Here is a 22,257-nt window from a genome sequence, read left to right as displayed (position 1 = left end):
GGACGCGGGGGAAATCCATGTGACCACGGGGAGAACATCCCTATATAGACTTCAGGGTCGGGATCGGGATCGAACCACAGACTTCCTGCATACCATGCGAGGTAGACAACATCTCGCCACTGTGGCACCCCTGAAATAACTAAAATATGTAGAAGGTAAAATTGCATTCGTACATCAATTCCCAAGCTCGGGAAATGCAGTAAAACAACAGCAAAAATAATCCCAGACTACACCAAGACACAGTCCCTCAATAAAATAGTACATTAAAATCGTTACATTGTTGATAATCAAATTTACAAATCACATTGACAAATGTGGCTGTATCCGGCAATAATCTTCTGCTTCGTAATATTTTTTGAAGAAAGATTTATGATGTTAATTGAGGAAGCAAGGTTGTTCCGAAACGTTGGTGCTGCAACGGCAAAGGCTTTGTCACCGATTCAAATTCAGGAGGGCAGCACCGATCACGTGGACCAGGAGGACAGCACCGATCACGTGGACCAGGAGGGCAGCACCGATCACGTGCTCACCACACCTGATACTGACCACTCACCGGACACACTACTCACCAGATGCTCACCTGACGCCACTCATCTGCCGCAACACGAACACATACGACCCTCGCAATCACACTCACCACTCGCACTTGTCAATCACCACTAATACTTACCAGATACCCAGTCACTCACCGAACACTCACCACTCATCAACCAGACACTCATCAATCACTCACCCGACACCAGTCAAACGAACCACTTACTTCACACGAGACACTCAAGAGTAGCAGTCGCCACTCACCACCACAAAGATCCCCCGTATAACTTTCACAGACTGTTGGGCCAAGTGCTGTTAGCGAGCACCTATAAAGGTTGGCACGGTACGCGAGGGGGTGGGTGGCCAGTACTGCGCCCGGCCACCTTTGTCTCACCTGTGGCGATGTTGACACACCGCCCCAGGTACTCATTTGAGGCTGAGTCAACCTCGCCGACTCACCACCTGAGTCGGCGACTCTCCACCGCTCGGGCGCAACATTGCGCAGCGAATCCACCTCCTACGCATTTCACAAGTAGTACTAATCCCATATTTGCATTTCCCATAAATATGCTAAATTCCTCTGGATATGCAAATTATTTTGTCAAGGCGCTCTTCCCCCCTCCATCCCAGCTTAAATATACGCTCCAAGCCTGGGGTGTTTCATTCAGACTCTGTCTTCCCGACAGACCTGTTCTTCACCTGAGGACGGCTGCTTGCGTTGTGGCCGAAACGTCGTGAGAATGATTTTATTATGTTTTATTTTGATTATTTTATTATTTCCCTTCTACGTGACTTTACCGAAAGAACCAAGAAGATGAATCCCTGCAGTTACGAAAGCTTTAAATCGAAATGTAGTAGAAACTTAAAGTCAAAACTACACTCTTTATTTCACGAGCTAAGGCCCTCTGAACTATATAGCTCTTTTCAGAAGCGACCTGTCCACAGATGATATCTCAACGAAGTGGCTTATCATCATGTGGAAATTTTTCTCAACCAAATACTCTAAAATTGTGTTTATAAATGTGGAGAGGAAAACCGGAGGACCCGGAGAAAAAGCCACGCAACCACGGTGAGAGAGAGACACGCAAACTCTCCAAATATACAGCAGCAGGCATCAGGGTCGTGATCGAACCCACGACCTCCTGCACACCAGGCGAGGAAAAGTCAACATCTCGCTGACCACGGCACCCAACATCCTCAGACACCACCAAATCACGATCTCTGCATGCTCGGTGCCAATATAAAATAACTACGATACAATTTAAATCCATATGGTAACCTAGAACGATATTAAATACCTTTCTAAACTCATTCATCGTCAGCAATGTGGTCTCCAAGAGTAACCAGCAAGCATGAACCATCTACGTAACGCATGCAGAACGTCCGTTGATTTTATCGTATTCGCTTGCAGTTCCTAGCTAGTTAGGATACATCACTAAATAGACAATTGGTTAAAATATTCACGTTCATTATTCATAAAAAAAAATCTCAGAACCATGTTGGGCCAGGCAAGGGGTTACTCGGTTTAAACAAACGTCAACAAAGACAGAACGACTGGATTAGAGCATCATTTATTGTAGACAGTTGGAGAAATAAGCGCACGGACATTAATGTTTGCGGCAATTTAAACGTTTCATTTACCGGCGGCGCAGTCGTTAAAGCAGCCAATGGCAGTCGAACACAAGTCGCGTGTCGCGTGCAGTAGCACACAGCGCCGTGTTGTGTCCCACTCATCTATTGACTCCACACTGGGTCTCGACCGCTGAGAGGGATTATTCACTCACTGCCGTGTGAGCCCCACTTTGTGGTGAATTTAGCAGTCGCCGTCCTATGGTAGAAGCCCCTTTGCCATCGGGACGTGGACTCTCCGTCACCATGTGCCCAGGGCTGTAAACGGTAGAAGAGATCACCCACTCAACGCATCCCGTTCGTGACTTGTTGTTGACCGACATCGCCATTGCGTGGCGCTGTGTTCACACGGCTGGTGCCTTGCAGCCAGCGCACGGCAACTCTCTGTCCTCCAAGGTCTGCGTGGACTTCCTCCGGGTTCTCCGGGTTCCTCCCGCAGCGCAGCCAAACGCATGCAATGCCATTCGCGCTTGGGCCTCAACATTCCAATGTGGCAAAGGCCTCCTGATAAGTAGTCTTCAGACTCGGTACGGTTCTCCCGGGCGCCGCGGTGGCCAGGAGATGTTGACTCCCTCGCCAGGTGCACAGGAGGTCGTTGGGTTCAATGCCGACCTGGCGTCTGCTGCTGCTGCGGTGTATTTGGAGTCTGCTCGTTATCTCTTTCCCCGTGGTCGCGTGGATTTTTCTCCGGACCTCCGGTTTTTTCCCGCCACATTTAGAATTGGCGTGCGTTTTAAAGTATTTGGTATTTGGCTGCTATAAGGGGCCGTCCATAAATGACGTGACGCGATTTTGGACGATTTTTGACACCCCCCCCCCCTCGTCACACGGTGTCACAAAAAGTGAGACCCCCCCTCTCAAATATGACGTCACAAAGCTCTGCCCCCCCCCCCCAAATCATATTTCCATTTTGAAAATAAAACACGTTTTCAAATCGCTTTAAACTATTGTCATTGTAGTGCCTATTTAATGTGGCGCTGCACTCTGATGTTGTAGGAGAAAACATTTATTAAATCGTCTATTTAATTAAGTAGAACGTGTTGTCTATATTTATTTAAAGTTGCGCATTTTGATGTGACGTCACATTTCTCACCCCCCCCCCCTCGTAACACATCGTCACAAATGTCTAATCCCCCCCCCCCCCAGGTGCGTGACGTCATTTATGGACGGCCCCTAAATGTCCACACGATAAGCCACTTCGTTGAGCTATCATTTGTGATAGCCTGGTCGCTTTTGAAAAAAGAGCTCGATAGCTCAGTGGGCCTCACCTGATTAATATATATATAGTTTAGTTTAGATTGAAAAATTATGAGTATGACACCTGCCATGGTGTTGCAACCTGCCCTGCCGAAGGAGGAGGACACGGAACCGCACGTCACCAGCACTACGGCCAGCAGCCGTCAGTGTTACTTCCGTCGCCGGCATGAGCGGCAGCTTCATCAGCAGCAGCTTCAGCAGCAGCTGAGTTGAGCCATCTCGCCACTCCGCGGGTAGGTTAATGCGCAACAACGCCACTGAATAGCTTGCTCAAAGCAGACTGCCATCTCCATCCACTGTGTTTAACCACCACACTGCAGGTGACAACAACACACTCACTCAACCACTCATCCACTCAACCACTCACCCACTCAACCACCACACTGGAGGTTACAACAACACACTCACTCATCCACTCAACCACTCATCCACTCAACCCCTCACCCACTCAACCACCACACTTGTGTGGCAAGTGTCACAATTGAGTCGCTTGTGGTGGAGTTGCGTCGCTTGTCGTGGAGTTGAGTCGCTTGTGGTGGAGTTGAGTCAATTGTCGTGGAGTTGAGTCGCTTATGGTGGAGTTGAGTCGCTTGTCGTGGAGTTGAGTCGCTTGTGGTGGAGTTGAGTCGCTTGTCGTGGAGTTGAGTCGCTTGTGGTGGAGTTGAGTCGCTTGTGGTGGAGTTGAATCGCTTGTCGTGGAGTTGAGTCGCTTGTCGTGGAGTTGAGTCGCTTGTGGTGGAGTTGAGTCGCTTGTGGTGGAGTTGAGTCGCTTGTCGTGGAGTTGAGTCGCTTGTCGTGGAGTTGAGTCGCTTGTGGTGGAGTTGAGTCGCTTGTGGTGGACACCAGTTGGAGCTAACGCCACTCACCTGGCGCAGGGAGACAATCGTAGTCAGAAGCTTCTAAATTCCCAAAACGCACGTTTCATATTTTGTGTGAATTATCTTACGACATTGTGCTTTACAAGTGGAATTTACTGCTACGTTTGTTCCGTGTTAAACTGAAAGAGGGAAGTCGTTGCTTAGCGTTCGTCATTGCTGTACACACAGCCGGCGACTTTCGTGACAGCGGTAACAGCAGGAGAAGGTGCAACAGACGCGAAAGAGGTTAATTCGTGTTGCAGCTCGAGATTATTCTAAACAATCATTTGACTCGAATAACTTGAGCAGGTTTAACCGCCACGACGGGTCACGGAGAGACACAGAGACGCAGACGCACACAGAGAAGAGGAACGGAGATCAACGGGACTTTCCAGGTGAAATATTTTATTTAATACTTTGTATCTTCTCAAACGCGGTTGTCTTTGCTCTGATTTCTATTTGGTTGTTTTTGTTCTGATTTCTATTGGGGTTATTGTTGTGGTTCATTGCTTTTTTTGTCTTTTTAGTTCTCTCATGATTAAACGATATATTGACATTATTAAATAAAGAGCCACACAGAGACAGCGAATAACTGAGATCAGAGGAACCCCGAAGAGCAAAGATATGTAAGTGATAAGAGAGAAAGGCAGACATGGCATTGTACTACATTGGATTGTAATACATTGTATTGTGTTGTAACACTTTGAATTGTAACACTTTGTATTTTCCATAATAGAGGTTTTCGGTTAGATGGCGTAAATATAAATGTGTCGTTAAACACGCCACCACCCTACACAACCAATTAGTAAGGTTTGCCACCAGTGTATTGGAGTGAACCCACAACATTTATAGTTCGAGTACGACGTCTCCCCGGTAATTACAACCAGCCTCATCAGGTGACTTTGTATTTTAACACAATGCATTGTAACACATTGTATTGTAGCGCATTGTATAGCAACAAATTGTATTGTAACACATTGCATTTTAACACATTGCATTGTGACGCTTTGTATGGGCGCCGTGATGGCGATTTTTCACTACTTCGCCTGGTATACAGAAAGTCGTGGGTTCAATCCCGACCCTGATGCCTGTATATTAGGAGTTTGCATGTTCTCCCCGTGGTCGTGTGGACATTTCTCCAGGTCAACTGGTTTTTCACTCCATATTTAGAATCAACACGCGTTTAGAGTATTTGGCTGCTATACATTTCTACATAATAAGCCACTTTATTGAGCTATCATTTGTGGCCAGCTCGCTTCTGAAAAAGAGCTGTATAGCTTAGTATGCCTTACCTAGTAAAATAAAAATAGATAAGTTTAGATTGTTACACTTTGTATTTTAACACATTGTATTGTAACACATTGCATTATAACACAGCATTATAATACATTGTATTATAACACATTGCATTATATCACTTTGTATTTTAACACATTGCATTGTAACACGTTGCATTGTAACACGTAACATTGTAACACGTAACATTGTAACACATTGAATTATAACACAAGGCTTTGTAACACATTGCAATACATTGCCCTTGTTTGTTTTTCAGGGTCGTCAGGAGACATGGCATTCTTGAGCCTCGCCCTGCTGCTGTTCATCCCCCACGTGACGTCCGGATGCCCGGGCGAATGCGCTTGCTACGGGTCCACCATCGACTGCTCTTTCAGGATGCTGGCATCTGTTCCGAGGGGCCTGCCTGCCGATGCGGAGTGGTTGAGGCTGGACTACAATCAGTTGACCTACCTTTCACACACCGACTTCCCCAACAGCGACAGCATCGCGCGTCTGTGCCTAAACGACAACAGCATACGGAATTTCAGCCGAGGCACCTTTGACCACTTCCCACAACTTCAGATGCTCTCACTTCACGGCAACCTCCTGCAGAGCATCCCATGGGGTGGATTCGATCGGCTCTCCAATTTAATCATGATTCGATTGTACAATAACCCGTGGGACTGCGAGCAAAGAGATGTTCTGTACTTGAGTCACTGGATCAAAACCTACAAAGAACTGTTTGATGAATACGACGATGTGAGTTGTTCTACAGGCCTTATGTATGTTAAAGATGTTAAGGATCTTGACTTTGAAGTAATGACCAATGACAGTAAGACATTTCCTACAATCCCGGCAATCAAAGCAAGTATTGCTTCTCCTGCAGATGATTTTAGGTGCCCTTTTTATGGTTGTCATTGTAGAAATGAAACCGTTGATTGTACTAATAAAAAGTACTGCTCAATACCTCCTGGTATACCACAAACCACAAGAATCCTCAACATGAAACACAATAATATAAAATTAATTAATGCCAAAGCCTTTTACACAATGCAAGAATTACAACTATTGGATCTTAGTCATAATGAGATATCATCACTCTCCAATGAGACATTCTACGGCCTCACAAACTTACGGAAACTTTTTATCAGCTTCAACAAACTGAAAAGCCTTGACAGAAGATTACTCCTTCCCTTGACTGGTTTAGAACAGCTGTATCTCAACAATAACCAGCTGAGATGTCTTCACCAGAGTGCATTTAATTCGTTGCAGAAGCTCAGGTTTTTAAACTTGTCAAGCAACAATTTGTCTGTAATTCACAAAGGTACATTTAATTCACTCAACAGTCTAGAGGGAATCGATCTCACAATTAACTTTTGGAACTGTAAATGCAAACATATTTTACACCTTGTTCACTGGATGAAAAATAATACTAAAAAGTCTATGTTAGAATCTGTGATGTGCGCAGGTGGTCATAAGCGTGTGGTTGCAGTCAGCCGTCCAGATGTAAGCCACCATCACTGCTTGCCTCAACGTGGCGTGGAGGATTGTAATTTAGGTCAACATTCACATAATTCATCATCGGGTCACGAAAATAACAGAAACAGTCAGGGGGTTAACAGTGGTGCACTCCATAAGTTTTCTTTCAAAATAATATTTATTCTCTTTAGTTCAACACAGTGGGCAAGAGCTTAACATTTACAATATCCCCCCTTCTCCCCATGTCACCTGTTACGCCCACCTTCCCCCTTCTTTCTCGCAGAGTGCAAGCATCTATCGCTTTTTGTTTTTAAGTGAGGTAAACGTAAACATTAATGCACTCTGTGGAGAAAGTTCTTATAGAAGACCTAAGGGGCGGATCGATATAATGTTTCCTCTCGTCGTATTCTGGAAGATTTTTGGCTGGAAAATGCAGTTACTGATGAGCAGAGCTAGTCTGAAAGGCGTGGGGTGGACCGATACAATGTGTCGAAGAGACTTCCAGTATAAACCTTCCTCTAGCAATGTTGTCTGTCTGATTAAACACCTTTTTTGTCTTCGTTTAGATTTAAGGTGGGGAGATAAAAAACAATTGAAAGGGAAATGTATTCTGGAAAAATGTTAGGACATGATTAACGTATGTGGAAGATTCTTTCAGAGTAATTAACCATCGTTGATGTGCATTCCTCCCATTCGTTTTATGTAAATGATCCTTGACGAGGTAGAGGACCAATAAGCATCATCAAGAATAAAGCTGCTGGTCAGTGTACTGTATACATCTATTATCGGGTGGGGTGATGGTCGTGACGTTTTTGTTCTGAAAATATCCACACGAATTCACGTAATTACAGAGTACATAGCACTCCATTGTGTTCCAGAGTTACCGATCATAACTGAGTTTGTTTTTTACGTGCTGCCTTTAACGAGCCGGGAATAGTTGCGACTATACGACCTGGGGAATTCCCAGAAAGGCCATGAGATGAACTGGTTACATATCCCATTTCTTTCATGGAATTGCAATCATTCTGGGAAAGGGAAATGAGTAACTGATATATTTCCCCCCTCTATCGCGAATGGGCCTGCATGAGGATGTTCCGGCACGTCGGGCTGGGTGGTGCAGTGGCAGAATGCTCGGCTCGCAATTGTAAGGTTCAGAGTTCTGATCCCCAACCGGGGATCAACTCGAACCAGCACCCCTCGCTCTGTGGGAAGTCAGGAGTGTCTATACTGTGGATAAACTGATCCCTACCATAAGAATGTGCAATGGACACCAATGACTCACTGATTCACCAACATAAATGAGCACTGCAATGCTCTACGTATGAGCGTATTCTTGATGTTATTTCAAATGAAGGCAGAGAAGAGGGTGGTGCAAAGTAAACTACCTTGATCAGAGTAAAAACTTGGGTCACGTTCCGTCAACATGCAGAAGGTTTCAACAACACACAGTAGCGTGTACTGTGTGTGTAAAACAAGCTCTCAGCCTTAAGCACTTTGCAACGCCACTAGTTCCTGAAGAACTGCACTGTTGTCATCTTAAGTCACCATCACTGAATTCAACAACACACAGTAGCGTGTACTGTGTGTGTAAAACAAGCTCTCAGCCTTAAGCACTTTGCAACGCCACCAGTTTCTGAAGAACTGCACTGTTGTCATCTTAAGTCACCATCACTGAATTCAACAACACACAGTAGCGTGTACTGTGTGTGTAAAACAAGCTCTCAGCCTTAAGCACTTTGCAACACCACCAGTTCCGGAAGAACGGCACTGTTGTCATCTTAAGTCACCATCACTGAATTCAACAACACACAGTAGCGTGTACTGTGTGTGTAAAACAAGCTCTCAGCCTTAAGCACTTTGCAACGCCACCAGTTCCTGAAGAACTGCACTGTTGTCATCTTAAGTCACCATCACTGAATTCAACAATACACAACACATTGTTGTGTCTTCTTGGTTCTTTCGGTAAAGTCATGTAGAATGAAAATAATAAAATAATACATATAAACATAATAAAATACAATTCTCACGACGTTTCGGCCACAACGCAAGCAGCCGTCCTCAGGTGAAGAACATGTCTGTTCGAAAGACAGCATATTTATGGAAAATGCAGATATGGGATTAGTCACTACTTGTGGAATGCGTTGGAGGTGGGGGGGGTCTCAAAGTCATATTATGCCCGTGCATTATGTAGGATTAGCAGCATCAAAGGGAGGGAGTAGGGTTAGCAGTAATAAAGGTGTAGTATTCTTGAATGAGACGGAGACTTCTTTTAGAGGCCACACGCTTTATTTCCAATAACCACTCTATTCCTCCTCACTCACTGGGGGAACAGCCCAACCACACAACCTAGGGAGGTATGGCCTCCACTCTATTCCCTACCACTCTACTTCCCTAGTCTATAGCTACTCCGCCAGGGACGCTTAACGGGCCCCTCGGCCACTCAGTCCCGGCGGGGCGGCATCCTCGAGGCTTGGGGTCCTGGATCTCCGGCGGCACCTCCTTCAGCTTCAGATGAGATGGACTGGCTCCCGCTCTCCGGGAGCCGTCTTATATATCCCCTCCCTGAGGGGTGGGGGTGTCTCAGGCCCTGGCTGTCGCCAGCCCCCTCCCCTCAGAGCGGTTCCAACCGCCTCTCGTCCCTGCCGGTACGAACCGGTCCAAACCGGTACGTACCCCTCCCCTAGGTTGTGTGACCTGTGTCATTCTTGACCACCACATAACCCCCCCCCCTATACAGCCCGCAGCCGTCCCGGGCTGCATCACTATTCACATCCCAACCTTACTCGTGAACCAGGAATTCTAACGCGACAAGAACAGTGCGTGAGCCTCAACACACAGTAACAATAACAGAACAATAAAGCACAACAATCCCCAATAATTTACCCCAACCCCCCTGTACACAAGAACACTGCAGACACACCACGCCAACGAATGGGGTGGATCGAACCCCCGGCCCCGCAAGGAGGCAGTGTATCAACGACAGGTCTCAGGAGAACCTGAGACCCTTCGAACAAGTCCGTGTGGCGGGTCCATCGCAAGAGGTCAGCGTTCCTTGCGGAGGGTCAGGAGGGGCCAGATGACGGCCGTCCGGCACGTCCCGAGGCCCGGGGACAAAGCCCGTGAGCCGTCTTCCTGCTGGACAGGCGGCCGGGCCGCTTCCCGCTCCTCCGGTGAGGCCACCCTTGGTGGACTCACACCTGCAGCATCCGAAAGAGTGGCAGGGGGTTTCGGAACAACAAGGGGATCACGAGGCCCCTCCCCCAGCCTGCCGGACCCATCACGCGGCCGGCCCCTGCGAGATGAAGGTGTGTGAGTGCGTGGTGCGACATAGGGTTTCAGGCACGAGGGGTGCACGTACCAAGAGCGCCGTCCGCACGCGACCCTAACACACTGGTCCCGAACGACCTGAACAATGTCGACCGGCCCCCGCCAGGCCCGCAGCAATGTCGATGACGTTGACAGCGGCACCTGTGGGCAGTGCAGCCACGCCTTGTCCCCTACTGCCCATCTGTGTACCGTAACCCGGCGATCATAGAGACGCTCATTCGCTCGTTGCCTAGCCCTGGAATTTTCCTGCGCAACCACCCTCGCCTCGACCAACTTCCGAATATTGAATTGAGCGTGTTCGGACAGTTTCGAGCGCGACGCCGCCGTCTGGACTCGCAATTGCACCTCCATGGGGGGGTCGACATCCCTGCCATACATTAAGTAGAAGGGCGAATAGCCCATGGCCGCGTGAGGCGCCAACCTATATGCGGCCAGAACTCCCGGAATCCTCAGGTCCCAATCCAACTGTGTGTCGTCCACCTGATGGCACAACATCGAGGTAATGGTCCGGTGTAGACGTTCGACCATACCATCGGTTTGCGGGTGGTAGGGGGAAGTCCGGACCTTCTGCGTGCACAAAAGGTCACAAACCTCCCGCAGAAGGTTGGACGAAAAGTTCCTTCCCTGGTCGGTTAGCAGCCGTTCCGGGGCGCCCTTATCCAGGACGTAGCCCTGGAGAAACGCCTCCGCAATGGCTGCCGCCGACTGGTTGGGGAGGGGCCAGGCCATAGGCCAACGGGTGAAATATTCAACCCCAACCAGCAGGTACTTATTACCCCGAGCGGTGACAGGGAAGGGACCCAGAATGTCAAGAGCCACCAACTCGTTAACCCGGGACACCTGAATCGACTGAAGGGGTGGGCAAGCCGCCCTAGCCGGGTGTTTCCGCCGCGCACACTGCGTGCAACTGTTCAAAAGGTCGGCGACATCGCGCGCCATCCCAGGCCAAAAAAAAATCCAATTGCAGTGTAGCGAGCGTTTTGTGAATACCCAAATGCAGGATGCGTTCGTGCGCCGCCCACACGGCTCTGCCCCGCAGAGCGGTGGGGACGACGATTTTGTAACGCCCCGAGCTGGCGTCCCATGACATGAGGAGACCCTCCCGCAACATGACAGTACCCACCCTTTCCTGACAATTTCCCCCTCTCTCCGCACGACGGCGTAACCTGAGGAGGGAATTGTCCTCCATCTGGAAGCGTCCCCATTCGTCGAGAGGCAGATCGAGGAGCGAGTCGCGAGCGACCAACACCTGCGAGTCTCCCTCGGCGACAGGTTCCCCATCGACCACCCCTGCTGCTGCCGCCAAGGGAGAAGCCGGAGCAGTACTCGTGGGCGATTTGCATCTCCCCGAGCCCATAAAACACGCGCACCCATCACCCGGAGGAAGCCGTGACAAGCCATCCGCGTTTGAATGTTGTGTCCCCTTCCGGTACACCACCGTGAACGTGTAGTCCTGTAGGACCTCAAGCCAACGTGACAGCTGGCTGGACGGCTGGTCTATTTTCAATGCATACTGTAGCGCGGCATGATCGGAACAAACCGTAAAATGCCTACCGTACAGGTATGGTCGATATTGTTGAACAAACACGACAATAGCGAGCAGCTCACGGCGAGTGACGCAATAACGTTGTTCTGCCGGAGACAGAACCCTACTGCCATAGGCAACGACCCGTTCAACCCCGTTGACAACCTGCGAAAGCACCGCGCCGATGACGGTATTGCTGGCATCGGTGTCCAGGATGAAGGGCAACGTGAAATCGGGATAGCACAAGGGTGGAGCTCGGACAAGGGCATCGCGAAGCGCCCTGAACGCCCTGTCCTCCTCTTCCCCCCAATGGAATTTAGCCCCCTTGGCCGTCAGAGCATGAAGGGGTTTGGCAATCATCGCAAACCCCTCGACAAACCGGCAGTAATAGGACGCAAAGCCTATAAAACTGCGGACTTCCCCCACAGACGTGGGCGTGGGCCACGTTCTCACACAGTCTGTTTTAGCAGGATCGGTGGCTATACCTGTAGAACTGACAACGTGGCCGAGGTACCGCACCGATTCACGCAGCAGGAAACATTTCTGAGGCTTAAATTTAAGGTTAGCCGATCCCACTCTGAGAAATACAGCCCGCAGTCTGTCCAGATGTTCCTCAAACGTACGGCTGAAAATAATTACGTCGTCCAGATATATAAGACAAGAGTCCCACTGCAGGCCAGCGAGGACCAGTTCCATCAATCTCTGGAACGTCGCTGGAGCTGAATGCAATCCCATGGGCAACCGATTGAACTGATAAAGGCCCTGTGGCGTACGGAACGCGGTCTTAGGTTTGGAAGCGTCATCCAAGGGCAGTTGCCAAAACCCCGACAAAAGGTCCAAGGTTGAAAAATACCGCACCCCCGCCAAGGCATCGAGCGACTCGTCCATGCGCGGGAGCGGATACGCGTCCGCCAGCGAAACCTTGTTAAGCTTCCGAAAATCCACACAAAACCTCAAACTGCCATCATGTTTTTTTACAAGCACAATCGGCGCACCCCATGGGCTGTTGGAGGGAGCCACAATATCCGCGGCAAGCATGTCATTCACTGCCAACCGGACATGTTCCTTCTCTGCCGGACTCAATCGGAACGGATATTGCCGAATGGGAGCGGAATCCCCCGTATCAATGTGGTGTTTTAATAGATTAGTGCACCCGACATCGAATTTGTGTTTGCTAAAAACATCGGGAAATTCACGAAGCAACATGCGCAGCTTTAATCTTTGTGACTCGGAAAGATTTTCAGCCCCTGAACAGAGAGAATCCATCCATACCTCATCGACACCCACCTGCGTCCCGAACCCCGGCGCCTCCCCGACATGAGCCGCGATGGAGTCAGTGGCCAGCGGCAATGACGCATGTGCAATCACAGCCCCTCGGTGCACGACCTTCGTCCGCAATCCCGCATTCAGCACCTGAATGAAGGGCTGTCCCTCTTTATGCACAAGCGTTTGTGCACCCACCAAGTCCAACCCTCGCTCGGCCGTATTGGAAGGAGACAACAAAACCCCCGACGTAGCGTCTGCCTCCAGTGGTTTTCGTAACTGAAGTGGTATTAGCATCTGCGCACCCGGCGGAATCCGCACGGTTTCAGACGCCATAGCCGGAACAGTCGCGCAAGCTGTGCGTAGCCGGTTTGGTGAGGGCAGAAACGCCATCCGTCGGCCCGAAGGGAGCTCGATGCAGCCTGTCAATAAAAATTTTGATGGGCGTCCTCCCCAAGAAGTTCGTACCCAACAAACAGGGAACGGCCAAGGCATCGGAAACCAAAACGGGACCAGATAATTTAATATCGCCAATACAAATTTGAGCAGTTATTTGTCCAATAATCCCCAGGGAACCCCCATTCGCCGCAAAGCAAGGGACGGAGAATGGGGCGAGTGCCTGACATCTCTTTGGTAACACGTTGTATATGAGGTCGGAAATTATAGTAGCCGAAGCCCCCGTATCGACCAACAATCGAAATTGAATCCCCTCAATATCCCCGAGAATAACCGACGAGCCCGTCGCCGCGGCCACGACCCTGTGGGCCAACTCGGACCACTGAACCGCGCGAAGCGGCCCACGAACACCAGCCCCGTTCCGCTCCCCACCCCTCAACGCAACACGATTTAGTGGCGCGCCACTTCGCGGTGTATGCGGTGTATAAGATGCGGGCAGGGACCGTGTGCATGAGGTGTCGCGACATTCCTGGGGTTCTTGTGGAGCGGCCGGTGGACGGGCGGACGATGGTGGACGACCCGGAGCCCGGCGCCGGGGTGCTGGGCAACCCGATGCCAGGTGACCCTGCAGGCCACAGTTGTAACACGTGACGCGAGCCCACGCCTGCAGGGATCCGTTTCTCCGCCGTGGTTCCCCTTGGCGAGGCCGGTCGGCCCCCCTCCAACTGGCGGCCCGCTGCGACGCGAAGGCCTGGTTATCCGGAAGCTCGTCCACTCTTGCAGCGGCGCACGCCGCCACCTGCCCATCCCGCTGGAGGAGCAACTCCGTGTGCAGGTAATGTGCCGCCCCCAGCAAGGAAAGGTTAGCTTCGTCTTTGACGTGGACGGCAATCCTCAGTTCTCGAGCCAGCAGCAGCAACTTCTCGAGCACGATGGAGTCCAGGCCCACATCGTCCATTCGAGGATAAGCCGCCTGAGCCAACGTCATCAGTGCACTCTGATAGGCAAGGGGTGTCTCGTCCGCCTCCCTCCTCCGACTGGCGAAACGATGTCTTGTTTCGGATGGAGGTCCATACACTAAGGCCATCCGATCGAGGGCCTCCTGAAAGGTGGAGCGCTCCCTCCATGGAATAAGGAGGAACGTGGCCAAGGCCACGTCGTCCAAGGCGGAAGGCAGGGCTCGGAGAGCGATGTCAGCAGACCACCCAGCCGTCTCGGCATTTGCCACGAAACGGCGTGAAAAAGCCACCCAGTCCCCTCCCTTTGCCGCGAAAACTTGCAGCGAAGGCAAGTGCTGTTGCAGCGCCGGGATGTAGTCCCCCTTTGAAGACAACAGCGTCCCCAGTGTAGTATTCGAAACGTCTCCCGGTGGCAGAATATCCGTCTGAATCGGTGGGCACCGTCCCGAAAACTCTGCCTCTCCTGGTGCAAGGCCCCCGACTCCGGATGTGACGCGGGCCCCCTGTGCCCCCTGACCTCCTGGCCGGTTGACGTCGTTTCCCCCGGAAGCGGTGAACCCCCCGGCGGAAGTGACGTCATCTCCGGCGGCCGCGTTCCCGGCGGAAGTGACGTCTCCCCCTCCGGAGGTGACGTCAAAATTTTGCGCGGGAATGGCGCGTTTTTCGGCGGGAACCCCACCCATCCTCCGGCCTGGTCCTCCTCCCGGTGCTCCCGCTCCCCCCAGCGTGAGCTCGTCGAGGATGGAGGCAGCGGCGTGGAGGAGATCGGCCAGCCGGGCATGGGCCGACTGGATCGCCCATCCCGACGTCGGCGGACTCCTGGAGGGCCCCGGAGAACCCGAGCCCGCCCCCGCAGACCCGTCCCCCGGAAATGTCGCTCCCGCCTCCGGCTCAGCGTCGCCCTCGACGTCCTTCTCCTGGCCCCTGGTGAGCGCTTTCTGTCTTGTTTCCATGTTGGCGTAGTTCTTTGGCCGCTTCTGACACCAGTTGTAGTATTCTTGAATGAGACGGAGACTTCTTTTAGAGGCCACACGCTTTATTTCCAATAACCACTCTATTCCTCCTCACTCACTCACTCACTGGGGGAACAGCCCAACCACACAACCTAGGGAGGTATGGCCTCCACTCTATTCCCTACCATTCTACTTCCCTTGTCTATAGCTACTCCGCCAGGGACGCTTAACGGGCCCCTCGGCCACTCAGTCCCGGCGGGGCGGCATCCTCGAGGCTTGGGGTCCTGGATCTCCGGCGGCACCTCCTTCAGCTTCAGATGAGATGGACTGGCTCCCGCTCTCCGGGAGCCGTCTTATATATCCCCTCCCTGAGGGGTGGGGGTGTCTCGGGCCCTGGCTTTCGCCAGCCCCCTCCCCTCAGAGCGGTTCCAACCGCCTCTTGACCCTGCCGGTACGAACCGGTCCAAACCGGTACGTACCCCTCCCCTAGGTTGTGTGGCCTGTGTCATTCTTGACCACCACAAAGGGAAGGAATTTTAATAGTAAGGAGCTGCAGCAGCTAAACCACCACGTAAAAAAATATTAAATATGCCTCCAGCTAAACTTTTTTCTTAAACCCAACATTAAATTATATACTGCATTACTATACACCACCCTATACCTTAAACTATACATTGTAATATTACACTATGTATTATTCTACCCACCCTACTGTATACCACACTGCTGTATATTCACTATACAATTACGATACTATATATTACCTTATACATTATATTGAACATTACACTTTTATACTATTTATTATTATACAATCTGCTATACACTATACCATTGACCGTCGTGTGAAAGGTACTAAGAGGAAGCAACGAAATATGTCAATGGGAGAGTGGTGGTAGGAGACTTGCAGCGGAGCAAAGACTCCATTCCCTGCGGAGAATACAAAAGATATATAGTCAATGCCAGTGAGTAGACTGCAGTCTGAAAGTCACCGTAAACGTGAACACAATTAGTTAAGATCCAAAATGGTTTATTACGGCCTTGCAATGATTGCTGAGCCAGAATCCATCTTCTCGGTTGAAATTGTCTCTGTGTTTGTATATGTGGATCGCCTCATGAACAAATCTCTCATGGTAGCCAGATGGTTTACAAAACTTGGCGTTTATGCACTTAACAAATTATGGACACTTTTCAATTAACAAAATAAAATATCCGCGTGAACGGAAGTTCACAACGCACGCGCTACCACGAGATCAGCAAACAAGAAGCCAGCCGGGAGGCTGCGTCGTCATCCATCCACGACAGTGTAACAGTAACGCCTCCACATCGCCTTGCCAGTCATTCTAACATGCAGCAGATCTTTTAGCGAGTTCCCTGAAATGGTTAGTTATTTTTGGTTTAAATTCATTATTCAATCTTTGTAATTGACATAGATTCACTCACACTAGCAAAGACAAAGATCCCCTGTATCTCACGAACAGACTTCTGGGACAAGTGCTGTCTACGAGCAGCGACAAAAGCCGGAATGGCTTACAAGGTGGCCAGAACCACGCTCCGCCGCTTTTGTCTCCCCAGTGGCGATGTTTACACAAACTTGATTTGGAGCTTTCGTGACTGCAGGAATTACTCTTCGGTTCTTTCGGTAAAGTCACCTAGAAAGAAAATGTATCTTCTTGGTTCTTTCGGTAAAGTCACGTAGAATGGAAATAATATAAATAATAAAAATAAAACATAATAAAATAATTCTCACGACGTTTCGGCCACAACGCAAGCAGCCGTCCTCAGGTGGAGAACAGGTCTGTCGAGAAGACAGAGTCTGAATGACACACCCCAGGCTTGGAGTGTATATTTAAGCTGGGATGGAGGGGGGAAGAGCGCCTTGACAAAATAATTTGCATATCCAGAGGAATTTAGCATATTTATGGGAAATGCAGATATGCGATTAGTACTACTTGTGAAATGCATAGGAGGTTTGGCGGGGGGTTTAAAGTCATTATGCCCGTGCATTATGCAGGATTAGCAGCATCAAAGGGAGGGGATAGGGGTAACATTAATAAAGGGAAGGAATGTTAATAGTATGTAGCTGCAGTAACTAAACCACCACGTAAACAACTAAAGTATAAACTACATGGTATCATCAGTATACTAAATATACTCTCCATTAAGCTGAGATACTAACAGTAAGTAATAGATTACAATTCTATGTCGCAAAAAATATAATATGCTTCCAGCTAAACTTTATTCTCTTACATCACACGGGTCTACACCGTATATACTGCCATAAACAAACCCAACATTAAATGATATACTGTATTACTATATACCACTCTATACCTTATACATTGTAATATTACACTATGTATTATTCTACCCACCCTACTGTATATCACACTGCTGTATATTCACTATACAAGGTGCTCTTCCCCCCTCCATCCCAGCTTAAATATACGCTCCAAGCCTGGGGTGTGTCATTCAGACTATGTCTTCTCGACAGACCTGTTCTCCACCTGAGGACGGCTGCTTGCGTTGTGGCCGAAACGTCGTGAGAATTATTTTATTATGTTTTATTTTTATTATTTGATTATTTCCATTCTACGTGACTTTACCGAAAGAACCAAGAAAATGAATCCCTGCAGTCAGGAAAGCTTTTAATCTAAAAAAAGAAGAAAATGTAATTAAATGATAATATACGACGCTTCGATTGCAACACAAGCAATCATCGTCATGTACGAATAAAAGAGAAAACAAACCTAGTAAACTTAGCAATATAATGCAATACAACACAGAGAGTCGGCTAACACAACAGTCAACACCCTACCTGGTTGATTACGTTCTTCCAAAGATTGCTAAATTTGAGAGAGAGAGAAAACACAGACGCGGAGACACATAGACAGACACATAAGCAGAGAGATAACACAGACACACAGAGACAGACACACACATAGGCACACAGAAACAACGCCTCTGTGTCGAGGCCTTAAATAGAGAGAGAGGGGGGCAGAGAGAGGGGGTAGAAAAAATTTACCCGTAAAAACAAAGTTTTTCACTATAAATCCTTAATATGCGTGGCGGCGAGAGTCCTCTCGTCCTCTGGCTTGAGATGGCTGCCACCTATGGGTCAGATGATTGCCTGCCACCATTAAGCAATTGGTAATTAAATATAAAAAAAAATCCTAAAAAGTGTAAAGTTATGGAAAAAATTTTTCACGAAAATCAATTGTCACGCACAACGAGTCTGTGTGCAAAATGTCAGCTCGATTGGATCACGGGAAGTGGGTTAAAAAACGACCGAAAGATTTGCACGGTCGTAAGCGCGCAAGCAAGCAAGCAAGTGAACTTAATATAAAGGATTAAAAAATGAGCCTGTCAATGAGAGATTTGGAGCCTTCGTGACTGCAGGAAATACTCGAGCGATAACACAAAGACAGAGAGAGAGAAAATGCACTTAATCAAACAAGCTTAGTAAAATTTCATCGTCGTATGCTATTATTTAATTTTCTTTCTACGTGACTTTGCCGAAATAACCAAATAGATGTTTATACAGTGCAGCAGTTAACATTTTTAGGCTAAGTCGACCTAGGGGAGGCCCAGGACCGGTTCAAATAATCGTGACTGGTGTTGGCCGTGAGCAGGAATCGAACTCTGGTTGTCGGGTTTGTAGCGCAGCGTAGCACTAACCGTTCGCTACACCACACAACTTGATGACAAAATATGCAGAACTAAAAGGCGAAATTGACCACCGAAAGAACCAAAGAGTATGGATTCCTGCAGTCACGAAAGCTTCAAATCAAGATTGACCACAACAGTTTCCCATTCGTCACCGCCTCTTCCGCACTGTATTCACTGCACTGCAGGTCACGAAAACACACCCACTCATTCACTCACCCACTCGCTCACCCACCCGCTCACTCACCCACTCGCTCGCTCGCTCGCTCACCCACTCGCCCGCCCACTCACTCACTCACCCACCCACTCACTCACCCACTCACCCACCCACCCACTCACTCACTCACTCACCCACCCACCCACCAACCCACTCACCCACCCACTAACCCACTCACACACCCACCCACTCACTCACCCACCCACCCACTCACCCACCCACCAACCCACTCACCAACCCACCCAACCACCCACCAACCCACCCACCAACCCACTCACCCACCCACTCACCTACTCACTCACCCACCCACCCACTCAACCACTCACCCACCCCCCACCCACTCAGCCACCAACCCACTCACCCACCCACCCACTCACCCACCCATCCACCCACTCACTCACCCACCCACCCACCCACCCACTCACTCACACACCCACCCACTCACCCACCCACCCACCCACTCACCCACCCACTCACCCATCAACCCACCCACCCACTCACCAACCTACCCACTCACCAACCCAACCAACCCACCCACCAACCAACAAACCCACCCACCCACCCAACCCACCCACCCACTCACCAAACCACTCACCAAACCACCCACCCACCAACCCACCCACCTACTCACCCACCCACCCACTCACCAACCCACCCACCCACCAACCCACCCACCAACCCACTCACCCACCCACCCACCAACCCACTCACCAACCCACCCAACCACCCACCAACCCACTCACCCACCCACTCACGCACTCACTCACCCACCCACCCACCCACTCACCCACCCACCCACCCATCCACCCACTCACCCACCCATCCACCCACTCACTCACTCACTCACCAACCCACCCACCCAACCCACCCACCCACCAACCCACCCACCCACTCACCCACCCACTCACCAAACCACTCACAAAACCACCCACCCACCAACCCACCCACCTACTCACCCACCCACCCACTCACCAACCCACCCACCCACCAACCCACTCACCAACCCACCCACTCACCCACCAACCTACCCACTCACCCACCCACCCACCCACTCACCCACCCACCCACTCACTCACCAACCCACCCACTCACCAACCCACCCACCCAACCCACCTACCAACCCACCCACCCACCTACCCACCCACCCACTCACCCACCCACCCACTCACCCACCCACTCACCAAACCACTCACAAAACCACCCACCCACCAACCCACCCACCCACTCACCCACCCACCCACCAACCCACCAACCCGCCCACCAACCCACCCACTCACCCACCCACCAACCCACCCACCCACTCACCCACCCACCCACCCACCAACCAACCCACCCACCCACCCACTCACCAACCCACCCACTCACCCACCCACTCACCAACCCACCCACTCACCCACCCACTCACCCACCCACTCACCAACCCATCAACCCACCCACTCAACCACTCACCCACCCACTCACCCACCCACTCATCCACTCACCCACCCACCCATCCACTCACCCACTCACTCACCGCACTGCAGGTCACCTCACATCTATTTCCGCCTCTTCCCTTGCACTGCCCAACTTTAAAATTCAATCCCCATCACCTTTTTTCCAAGCTCTTTTAATAACGATCTTGGCTCAATTCACTAAACGCGTTACACGCTTACCCATTCCAACTCGGGCAGTACTGTTTATTGACGTTAATAGGCATTTGAGCCCGGTGTTGAGCCACTGTGTTTTGTTATCATCCATGATGAATGGAATGTCGGTGACAGGTGCCTTAAACCTCGCGCAGGGGAGCACCACAATCTCAAACCACGGGCATCCTGGAATTGTACCGATTTCCGTTCGGATGGCAGGAAATCCTTTTTTTCTTCTTGGTTCTTTCGGTAAAGTCACGTAGAAGGGAAGTAATAAAATAATAAAAATAAAACATAATAAAACAATTCTCACGACGTTTCGGCCACAACGCAAGCAGCCATCCTCAGGCGAAGAATGAAACACCCCAAGCTTGGAGCGTATATTTAAGCTGGGTTAGAGGGGGGGGAGGTGGGAAGAAGAGCGCCTAAACAAAATAATTTGCATATCAAGAGGAATTCAGCATATGGAAAATGCGTAGGAGGTGGGCGGGGGGGGTTCCAAATCAATACTATGCCCGTGCATTATGCAGGATTAGCAGCATCAAAGGGGGGGGGGGGAAGGGGGGGATGCTGCTAATCCTGCATAATGCACGGGCATAGTATTGATTTGGAACCCCCCCCGCCCACCTCCTACGCATTTTCCATATGCTGAATTCCTCTTGATATGCAAATTATTTTGTTTAGGCGCTCTTCTTCCCACCTCCCCCCCCTCTAACCCAGCTTAAATATACGCTCCAAGCTTGGGGTGTTTCATTCTTCGCCTGAGGATGGCTGCTTGCGTTGTGGCCGAAACGTCGTGAGAATTGTTTTATTATGTTTTATTTTTATTATTTTATTACTTCCCTTCTACGTGACTTTACCGAAAGAACCAAGAAGATGAATCCCTGCAGTCACGAAAGCTTTAAATCGAAAAGGAAATCCTTTGTTACAGCAAACTGCACTGGGTCGATAGATGTAGGCTGAGAGAAATATGGATTCGGTCTTGCAGTGGGAAAGGCGGCAACATTAGTCTACGGGGATTCATGAGTGGGCAGGAGTCTAAATAAATGGATGCGTATGAGTCTACGTGAAGTTTCGTGCTGTACTTTAATGTACTGTAGAATGAGGCATATATTGTCTACTCAAAGTTTAACACGTCGGCTTTCGCGACCAATACTATTCGTAATGAACGTGTTGGCACGGCGCCCGATGATTGCTGGATGTAATTACCAACGATGCACACCGCAACGACATTGACCCTTCTGCGAAAACTTGACCGGAGCCTCCTGAAATCGAGTCTTCAGACTTTCCTG

General features: G+C 49.9%; 1 protein-coding gene across 1 annotated transcript; it reads left to right on the top strand.

Annotated features, from left to right (window-relative positions):
* Positions 1-3,581: 3,581 nt before the first annotated feature.
* LOC144937474 (uncharacterized) lies at positions 3,582-7,352 on the top strand. Its single transcript, XM_078864719.1, has 5 exons — positions 3,582-3,653; positions 4,587-4,672; positions 5,833-6,330; positions 6,613-6,723; positions 7,318-7,352. Exons 3-5 carry the CDS (start codon positions 5,847-5,849, stop codon positions 7,350-7,352), a joined length of 630 nt encoding a protein of 209 aa, XP_078720845.1. The 5' UTR covers positions 3,582-3,653; positions 4,587-4,672; positions 5,833-5,846.
* The last annotated feature ends 14,905 nt before the right edge of the window (positions 7,353-22,257 follow it).

This window comes from Lampetra fluviatilis, chromosome 19, assembly GCF_964198595.1.
Source record: "Lampetra fluviatilis chromosome 19, kcLamFluv1.1, whole genome shotgun sequence".
Classification (NCBI taxonomy): Eukaryota; Metazoa; Chordata; class Hyperoartia; order Petromyzontiformes; family Petromyzontidae; genus Lampetra; species Lampetra fluviatilis.
Note: the sequence above shows the minus strand (reverse complement) of the source record. Positions and strands in the feature narration are given on the sequence as shown.

Excerpts from the sequence above, each read along its gene's own strand:
- LOC144937474 (XM_078864719.1), top strand. The coding sequence starts at position 5,847 with ATGGCATTCTTGAGCCTCGCCCTGCTGCTGTTCATCCCCCACGTGACG. Across the intron at positions 6,331-6,612 it reads CGATGTGAGTTGTTCTACAG|AATTACAACTATTGGATCTT; the intron begins GCCTTATGTATG and ends ACACAATGCAAG. Across the intron at positions 6,724-7,317 it reads CAGCTTCAACAAACTGAAAA|AGTGCAAGCATCTATCGCTT; the intron begins GCCTTGACAGAA and ends TCTTTCTCGCAG.